The 8,999-nt window shown below is 57.1% G+C and overlaps 1 protein-coding gene across 1 annotated transcript in view; it reads left to right on the top strand.

The window, feature by feature from the left end:
• Window positions 1–645: 645 nt before the first annotated feature.
• The window catches only part of mad2l1 (MAD2 mitotic arrest deficient-like 1 (yeast)), a 33,435-nt gene continuing 25,081 nt past the window's right edge, over window positions 646–8,999 (top strand). The window contains exon 1 of the mRNA XM_069926613.1: window positions 646–766. Coding sequence (XP_069782714.1) covers window positions 694–766 — 73 coding nt within the window. The 5' untranslated portion in view covers window positions 646–693. The remainder of the gene's footprint in view (window positions 767–8,999) is intronic.

Here is an 8,999-nt window from a genome sequence, read left to right as displayed (position 1 = left end):
ATTGTTACATAGTACTGGATTCATGTATACAAACTGAATAGTACATCCCCTATATTCCAACACAATGGAAAAGGGGCTTCCATCGGGAAAAAGGTACAGGAGCCTAAAGATGAGCACTTAACAGCACAGCTGGTTAGAATATGAATGTTTGCACGACGATGCTGTTGCAAAACACCGAATTTCATGACTTGTTCATGACAATCAATTCTGATTCTCACATCTCTACCTGGGTCCCGGGGCCCCTGTCCTCTTTACACCGGCAACTCTAACATATTTAACCAGTCTGCCTCGGCTCGAAATTTCAACCATACTTTTTCCCCCCACAGATACTACTCAACCCTCTCAGAGACGAAGTTTAACTTCCGACTCCTGCATATGAGCGACTGCACACAACTGACCCCGTTACTGAGAACCGCGCAGGCGCAGTCATCGGCTAATAGCACCCTGCAGGCGCAGGCGCAGTCATCGGCTAATAGCACCCTGCAGGCGCAGGCGCAGTCATCGGCTAATAGCACCCTGCAGGCGCAGGCGCAGTCATCGGCTAATAGCACCCTGCAGGCGCAGGCGCATGCGCAACGATCGACTCATCACTCGGGACAAAGTTGCCACCAATCTCCACTCACTGCGTCGGTGTCACGGGGGCGGTCTGCATGTAATACGCATGCGCAGTTCACCTCTGTCGCTTTCAAAGTGATGGCGGGTAAAGTTGTGGCGCGGGAAGGCATTACTCTGCGGGGCAGCGCCGAAGTCGTATCCCAGTTTTTCTGTGAGTTACTGGGTGAGGGTGGTGGTCGGGTTGGGGAGGGATGAGGTCAGGGAACTCGGGGGGTGGGGGGGAAGAAGAGAGAGGGCAGGGGCCGGTGGGGGGGGATTGAGAGAGAAGAGAGGGCCGGGCCGGGAGGGGGGGTGGGGGAGAGAAGAGAGGGCCGGGGGGGTGGGGGGGGAGAGAAGAGAGGGCCGGGGGGGTGGGGAGGGAGAGAGAGAGAGAGAGAGAGAGAGAGAGAGAGAGAGAGGGCCGGGGGTGGTGGGGAGGGAGAGAGAGAGAGAGGGCCGGGGGGGGAGAGAGAGAGAGAGGGCCGGGGGGGGGAGAGAGAGAGAGAGAGAGGTTCGGGGGGAGAGAGAGAGAGAGAGAGAGAGAGAGGGCCGGGGGGAGAGAGAGAGAGAGGGCCGGGGGGAGAGAGAGAGAGAGGGCCGGGGGGGGGAGAGAGAGAGAGAGAGAGAGAGAGAGGGCCGGGGGGAGAGAGAGAGAGAGAGGGCTGGGGGGAGAGAGAGAGAGAGAGAGGGCTGGGGGGAGAGAGAGAGAGAGGGCCGGGGGAGAGAGAGAGAGAGAGAGAGAGGGCTGGGGGGAGAGAGAGAGAGAGAGGGCTGGGGGGAGAGAGAGAGAGAGGGCTGGGGGGAGAGAGAGAGAGAGAGGGCTGGGGGGAGAGAGAGAGAGAGAGGGCCGGGGGGAGAGAGAGAGAGAGAGAGAGAGGGCCGGGGGGAGAGAGAGAGAGGTTCGGGGGGAGAGAGAGAGAGAGAGAGGGCCGGGGGGAGAGAGAGAGAGAGAGAGAGAGAGGGCCGGGGGGAGAGAGAGAGAGAGAGAGAGGGCCGGGGGGAGAGAGAGAGGGCCGGGGGAGAGAGAGAGGGCCGGGGGGAGAGAGAGAGGGCCGGGGGGAGAGAGAGAGAGAGAGAGGGCCGGGGGGAGAGAGAGAGAGAGAGAGGGCCGGGGGGAGAGAGAGAGAGAGAGAGGGCCGGGGGGAGAGAGAGAGAGAGAGAGAGAGAGGGCCGGGGGGGGAGAGAGAGAGAGAGGGCCGGGGGGGGGAGAGAGAGAGAGAGAGAGAGAGGGCCGGGGGGAGAGAGAGAGAGAGAGAGAGGGCCGGGGGGAGAGAGAGAGAGAGGGCCGGGGGGAGAGAGAGAGAGAGAGGGCCGGGGGGAGAGAGAGAGAGAGAGAGGGCCGGGGGGAGAGAGAGAGAGAGAGGGCCGGGGGGAGAGAGAGAGAGAGAGGGCCGGGGGGAGAGAGAGAGAGAGAGGGCCGGGGGGAGAGAGAGAGAGAGGGCCGGGGGGAGAGAGAGAGAGAGAGAGAGGGCCGGGGGGAGAGAGAGAGAGAGGGCCGGGGGAGAGAGAGAGAGAGAGAGAGGGCCGGGGGGAGAGATAGAGAGAGAGAGAGGGCCGGGGGGAGAGATAGAGAGAGAGAGAGAGGGCCGGGGGGAGAGATAGAGAGAGGGCCGGGGGGAGAGATAGAGAGAGAGAGAGAGGGCCGGGGGGAGAGATAGAGAGAGAGAGAGGGCCGGGGGGAGAGATAGAGAGAGAGAGAGAGGGCCGGGGGGAGAGATAGAGAGAGAGAGAGAGGGCCGGGGGGAGAGATAGAGAGAGAGAGAGAGGGCCGGGGGGAGAGATAGAGAGAGAGAGAGAGGGCCGGGGGGAGAGATAGAGAGAGAGAGAGGGCCGGGGGGAGAGATAGAGAGAGAGAGAGGGCCGGGGGGAGAGATAGAGAGAGAGAGAGGGCCGGGGGGAGAGATAGAGAGAGAGAGAGGGCCGGGGGGAGAGATAGAGAGAGAGAGAGAGGGCCGGGGGGAGAGATAGAGAGAGAGAGAGGGCCGGGGGGAGAGATAGAGAGAGAGAGAGAGGGCCGGGGGGAGAGATAGAGAGAGAGAGAGGGCCGGGGGGAGAGATAGAGAGAGAGAGAGGGCCGGGGGGAGAGATAGAGAGAGAGAGAGGGCCGGGGGGAGAGATAGAGAGAGAGAGAGGGCCGGGGGGAGAGATAGAGAGAGAGAGAGGGCCGGGGGGAGAGATAGAGAGAGAGAGAGGGCCGGGGGGAGAGATAGAGAGAGAGAGAGGGCCGGGGGGAGAGATAGAGAGAGAGAGAGGGCCGGGGGGAGAGATAGAGAGAGAGAGAGGGCCGGGGGGAGAGATAGAGAGAGAGAGAGGGCCGGGGGGAGAGATAGAGAGAGAGAGGGCCGGGGGGAGAGATAGAGAGAGAGAGGGCCGGGGGGAGAGATAGAGAGAGAGAGAGGGCCGGGGGGAGAGATAGAGAGAGAGAGAGGGCCGGGGGGAGAGATAGAGAGAGAGAGAGGGCCGGGGGGAGAGATAGAGAGAGAGAGAGGGCCGGGGGGAGAGATAGAGAGAGAGAGAGGGCCGGGGGGAGAGATAGAGAGAGAGAGAGGGCCGGGGGGAGAGATAGAGAGAGAGAGAGGGCCGGGGGGAGAGATAGAGAGAGAGAGAGGGCCGGGGGGAGAGATAGAGAGAGAGAGAGGGCCGGGGGGAGAGATAGAGAGAGAGAGAGGGCCGGGGGGAGAGATAGAGAGAGAGAGAGGGCCGGGGGGAGAGATAGAGAGAGAGAGAGGGCCGGGGGGAGAGATAGAGAGAGTGAGAGGGCCGGGGGGAGAGATAGAGAGAGAGGGCCGGGGGGAGAGATAGAGAGAGAGAGAGGGCCGGGGGGAGAGATAGAGAGAGAGAGAGGGCCGGGGGGAGAGAGAGAGAGGGCCGGGGGGAGAGATAGAGAGAGAGAGGGGGCCGGGGGGAGAGATAGAGAGAGAGAGGGGGCCGGGGGGAGAGATAGAGAGAGAGAGGGGGCCGGGGGGAGAGATAGAGAGAGAGAGAGGGCCGGGGGGAGAGATAGAGAGAGAGAGAGGGCCGGGGGGAGAGATAGAGAGAGAGAGAGGGCCGGGGGAGAGATAGAGAGAGAGAGAGGGCCGGGGGGAGAGATAGAGAGAGAGAGAGGGCCGGGGGGAGAGATAGAGAGAGAGAGAGAGGGCCGGGGGGAGAGATAGAGAGAGAGAGAGAGGGCCGGGGGGAGAGATAGAGAGAGAGAGAGAGGGCCGGGGGGAGAGATAGAGAGAGAGAGAGAGGGCCGGGGGGAGAGATAGAGAGAGAGAGAGAGGGCCGGGGGGAGAGATAGAGAGAGAGAGAGGGCCGGGGGGAGAGATAGAGAGAGAGAGAGAGGGCCGGGGGGAGAGATAGAGAGAGAGAGAGAGGGCCGGGGGGAGAGATAGAGAGAGAGAGAGGGCCGGGGGGAGAGATAGAGAGAGAGAGAGGGCCGGGGGGAGAGATAGAGAGAGAGAGAGGGCCGGGGGGAGAGATAGAGAGAGAGAGAGGGCCGGGGGGAGAGATAGAGAGAGAGAGAGGGCCGGGGGGAGAGATAGAGAGAGAGAGAGGGCCGGGGGGAGAGATAGAGAGAGAGAGAGGGCCGGGGGGAGAGATAGAGAGAGAGAGAGGGCCGGGGGGAGAGATAGAGAGAGAGAGAGGGCCGGGGGGAGAGATAGAGAGAGAGAGAGGGCCGGGGGGAGAGATAGAGAGAGAGAGAGGGCCGGGGGGAGAGATAGAGAGAGAGAGAGGGCCGGGGGGAGAGATAGAGAGAGAGAGAGGGCCGGGGGGAGAGATAGAGAGAGAGAGAGGGCCGGGGGGAGAGATAGAGAGAGAGAGAGGGCCGGGGGGAGAGATAGAGAGAGAGAGAGGGCCGGGGGGAGAGATAGAGAGAGAGAGAGGGCCGGGGGGAGAGATAGAGAGAGAGAGAGGGCCGGGGGGAGAGATAGAGAGAGAGAGAGGGCCGGGGGAGAGATAGAGAGAGAGAGGGCCGGGGGGAGAGATAGAGAGAGAGAGAGGGCCGGGGGGAGAGATAGAGAGAGAGAGAGGGCCGGGGGGAGAGATAGAGAGAGAGAGAGGGCCGGGGGGAGAGATAGAGAGAGAGAGAGGGCCGGGGGGAGAGATAGAGAGAGAGAGAGGGCCGGGGGGAGAGATAGAGAGAGAGAGAGGGCCGGGGGGAGAGATAGAGAGAGAGAGGGCCGGGGGGAGAGAGAGAGAGGGCCGGGGGAGAGAGAGAGAGAGAGGGCCGGGGGGAGAGAGAGAGAGAGAGGGCCGGGGGGAGAGAGAGAGAGAGAGAGATAGAGGGCCGGGGGGAGAGAGAGAGAGAGGGGGGGGGCGGGGGGAGAGAGAGAGAGAGAGAGAGAGAGAGAGAGAGAGGGCCGGGGGGAGAGAGAGAGAGAGGGCCGGGGGGAGAGAGAGAGAGAGAGAGAGAGGGCCGGGGGGAGAGAGAGAGAGAGAGGGCCGGGGGGAGAGAGAGAGAGAGAGGGCCGGGGGGAGAGAGAGAGAGAGGGCCGGGGGGAGAGAGAGAGAGAGAGGGCCGGGGGGAGAGAGAGAGAGAGAGGGCCGGGGGGAGAGAGAGAGAGAGAGGGCCGGGGGGAGAGAGAGAGAGAGAGGGCCGGGGGGAGAGAGAGAGAGAGAGGGCCGGGGGGAGAGAGAGAGAGAGAGAGGGCCGGGGGGAGAGAGAGAGAGAGAGAGGGCCGGGGGGAGAGAGAGAGAGAGAGGGCCGGGGGGAGAGAGAGAGAGAGAGGGCCGGGGGGAGAGAGAGAGAGAGAGGGCCGGGGGGAGAGAGAGAGAGAGAGAGAGGGCCGGGGGGAGAGAGAGAGAGGGGGGGGGGCCGGGGGGAGAGAGAGAGAGAGAGAGAGAGGGCCGGGGGGGAGATCAGGAGAGGGCTGGGGGGGGGAAGAGCAGGGGCTGGAGCCAGGTGGGGTGGAGACCTTGTGGGAGGGAGAGGAAAATGAAGTGGGGGGGTGAAGCCAGAGCTGGGGGAAGCACATGTGGGGGAGGACTGGAGCCATATGGAACAAACCGGGTGGGCCTGGGGATGGAGCCGCGCGGTTGCTTTTACAGCCCACTGCTGTTCACATCTCCGGGACAGCCTTGTGTGTTATCTGTAACAAAAGTTCTGTCCAGGGCTCGCATGTGAACTTGTGCTGATTTGTGCACGTATCCTACAAGTGTCTTGGTATCCCCACTTTTTAAGCAAATTTAAATTCTTGGAAGTCGCTATCTTGGAAGATCTTTCCTGGACCCAACACAATAATGGTGTTGTATAGAAAACATGTCAGTGCCTCTACTCATCATGAGTTTACAGAGGTTTGGTATGAAGGCTCAGTCTCCATGCCTTCTTCTACAACCATTATTCTCCACTCCCCACTGTGTATCCCTTCTGCTTTAAACCTCCTAGACACCTCATTCTGGTATTCTGCCTGCTCTGAACCTGTTTCCAATTGCTGTCATGACATCAGTGTGTAGACTTTACTCCCCTTACTCAATCCAATCTCACCCCCTTGGAATGCCTTGCCTCCACTCTCTGCACCTCACCATCAAACCTGCAGACAAGGGTGGTGCTGTTGTGGTCTGGCCTCTACCTGACTGAAACCAGGTGACAACTCTCAAACATCTTTCTTACCCCTCTGACAGTACCCCACCAAAACTCATCAAACCACTGTATCACACGCCCTCTCTGAACTTGTTGCTTCTGGTCACCTCTCTGTCACAGCCTCTAACCTTATTACTTCCTAACCCCATACCACATGTTTCTTCCTCCTACCCAAGATCCACAAACCCAATTGTCCTGTGGGAATGACATGTGTCAACAACTCTGTAACAGAGAGAGTCCTTGGACCTATCTGGGACAGAAATCTCCTCATTTATCAGGAAGGTGCAAGAGCAGTCCCTTTTCCATTGGCACCTTGTCCCAGAAATTAACTGGGACAGGGTCCAGTGGAAAAAGAAAACTCATCGCCACCTTGACCCCTACTCATCCCTGGCATCAGCTGATGTTGATAAAACCAGTGGAAAAGGGATAGCAGAAAGTCATCCATTTCCAGTTGAAGGTAGAACACTGATCCTCAGTGATGAGTTGTGTCCCAGTTAACGGAAGTCCAGTGGAAACGGCACAAAGGACTTCCTATCCTGGGACACTGCACAACCAATTAACTGGGATGTCAGTGGAAAAGGGGCTAGTGAATGCACTTGGAGAAGGCTGAAGCAGGCAAGGTGACTGACCACCATTATTCAACCTTCTATTGGAGGTCTGTTGAGAGCACCCTGGCCAGCTGAATCAGATTTATTGTCAGAGTATATACACATCACATGCAATACTGAGATTTGTTTCCTGCAGGTGCAGCAGAATTACCACTAATTGGAAGTGCAATACAAAAAACTACACAGCACATGTAAACAAATAAAGAACTGTAAGCAGGACGAATTCTGCCAGGTGGAGGAGGGTAGTGGTCGAGGGTTATTGATCAGGTCCTTGGTCCAGGAAGAAGGAAAGTGCTTTCAGACCTGTGGGGGATAGGGATTGGGGACATCCATCGTGAAGATGAGGCAGTCTTGTTCATGGAATCTGAAGTAATTGAGGAGATGGAGGGTATGTGAAGTGCCACGGATGTAGGTGGGGAGGGATTGGACCAGGCTAGGTGAAACTTTCGGTTGGGCAAGAGCAGGTAAAAACAATGGGTTTGCCTTGATGGTTGGGTTTGTGTATCTTGGGTACAAGGTAGAAAGGGGCAATGTAGGGGTGGGAAAGAATGAGGTTGGTGGCTGTGAGGGGGAGGTGACCACAGGTGATGAGGTTGGAGGTGGTGTTGATGTGTAGTGGTGGTGTTCTATGGGAGGGATCGATACAAAGTGTCTGAGAACAGTCAAGTGGTAGAGGTTAGTGCGCCAGACCACAACACCACCCTTGACTGCGGGTTTGATGGTTAGGTTGGGATTGTTATGGATAGAGTGGTGGGCAGAGTGTTCTGAGGAAGTGAGATTGGAATGCGAGGGAGAGTGATAAAGTTGAGACAGTTGATATCTTGGCAGCAGTTGGAAATAAAATGGTCCTGAGTGGGCAGCTGGCCAGGATGAGGTGACCAGGAAGAGGACGAAGGCTTGAAGCCGGAGAAAGGGTCTTGGGTGAGGGGTGGAGAGTAGTGATCATGGAAGTGTCCCCAGAAGTAGAGGTGACGGAAGAAGAGTTTTGTATTGCAACATGCATGGAACTCATTGAGGTGTGGGGGAGGGAGACCTAGTGATGCCCCCTCTGAAGGATAGAGGTGTTACGGAGTCCAGAGGACCCCAAAAACCAGCAGCAATAGATTTGCACCACAACACAGGGTTACTTAAACAAAAGTAGTTTTTAATTATAATTGAACAAGAAAACAGAATTAAACTTTAACTTATTACTTAACCTACCTAACTACTTAATTCCCCCTCTAATACTAAGCACAGGTGTGTGTAATGTATATTTAAGATTAGAAAAATTCTTTGAATCACAGTCCAATCTCACTGGTTGCAGGAAATTCTTCTACTGTGCACAGAAGTTTAACAAAGTTCACCAGGCTTTGGTGCTTAACAGGCAAATGGTTACCACTCAGGAGGGTTCTTGCTGGTTTTCAGAGAGAGATTCCTTTTTCAGGGCATCCGTAACTGATTCCTTCTCAATCAGGCTTGCTGACGAAGCTTGCCCCCTTCAGGGTTCTCCAGATGGTCCTCTTTCTTTCAGGTAACCTTTCACACTGCCAGTCTTCTCCTTTGACCAGGCAGCCTTCCAAAGTTTGCCAGATTTGTCCTTCTGGAAATAATTTCTGTGACTCTTCTCTCTGTTCCACACCCTCCCTCTCTGAGAGCAAAACTCTTCTCTGCCTGCAATGTGTCACATGCCCTCCCAGGCAAGCTTCTGTCAATACTTTGTTGCCTCCTGCAAAAAGCATTCTAGAAAAGTCCTGCAAATATTCTGTGTTTTAAAATGTGTGTGTGTGCAAGCTGCTCTAACCAAACCACCTCTAAATACTCTGTCACAGAGACTAATGGATGATGGATAGAGCCAGACAGGCAGATGTGTGGGAGAAGAGCAACAGGGTATGGGTTCCTTGAAGTTGGGAAAAAATAATGCTCATACATTTGGGTTGTAAGCTACCCAAGAGGAATCTACTATTAAATCTACAGTGAGCTTGACTATAGTTCCTTCCACCCAACTTGAGGATGCCATCCCTTTGACTATCTGCTGTATCTGTTCTCATGTTGAGGCCATCTGCTCTGGAACTTCTGCAGTGTCCTCTTCAAACCATTGCTACTCCTCCTCAGCCACAGTTGATAGAGAGTCCTCAGGTATTTCTTCTATTTCCTGAACATGTGTTTTAACTGGTTCTGTCCTCTTCCAGGCTGAACAGGAAGAGCGATTCCTTTGTCCTCATCTATCACTAACCAGCTTCCACATGGTACAT

The sequence above is a fragment of the Narcine bancroftii genome, chromosome 3 (assembly GCF_036971445.1).
Source record: "Narcine bancroftii isolate sNarBan1 chromosome 3, sNarBan1.hap1, whole genome shotgun sequence".
Classification (NCBI taxonomy): domain Eukaryota; kingdom Metazoa; phylum Chordata; class Chondrichthyes; order Torpediniformes; family Narcinidae; genus Narcine; species Narcine bancroftii.
Note: the sequence above shows the minus strand (reverse complement) of the source record. Positions and strands in the feature narration are given on the sequence as shown.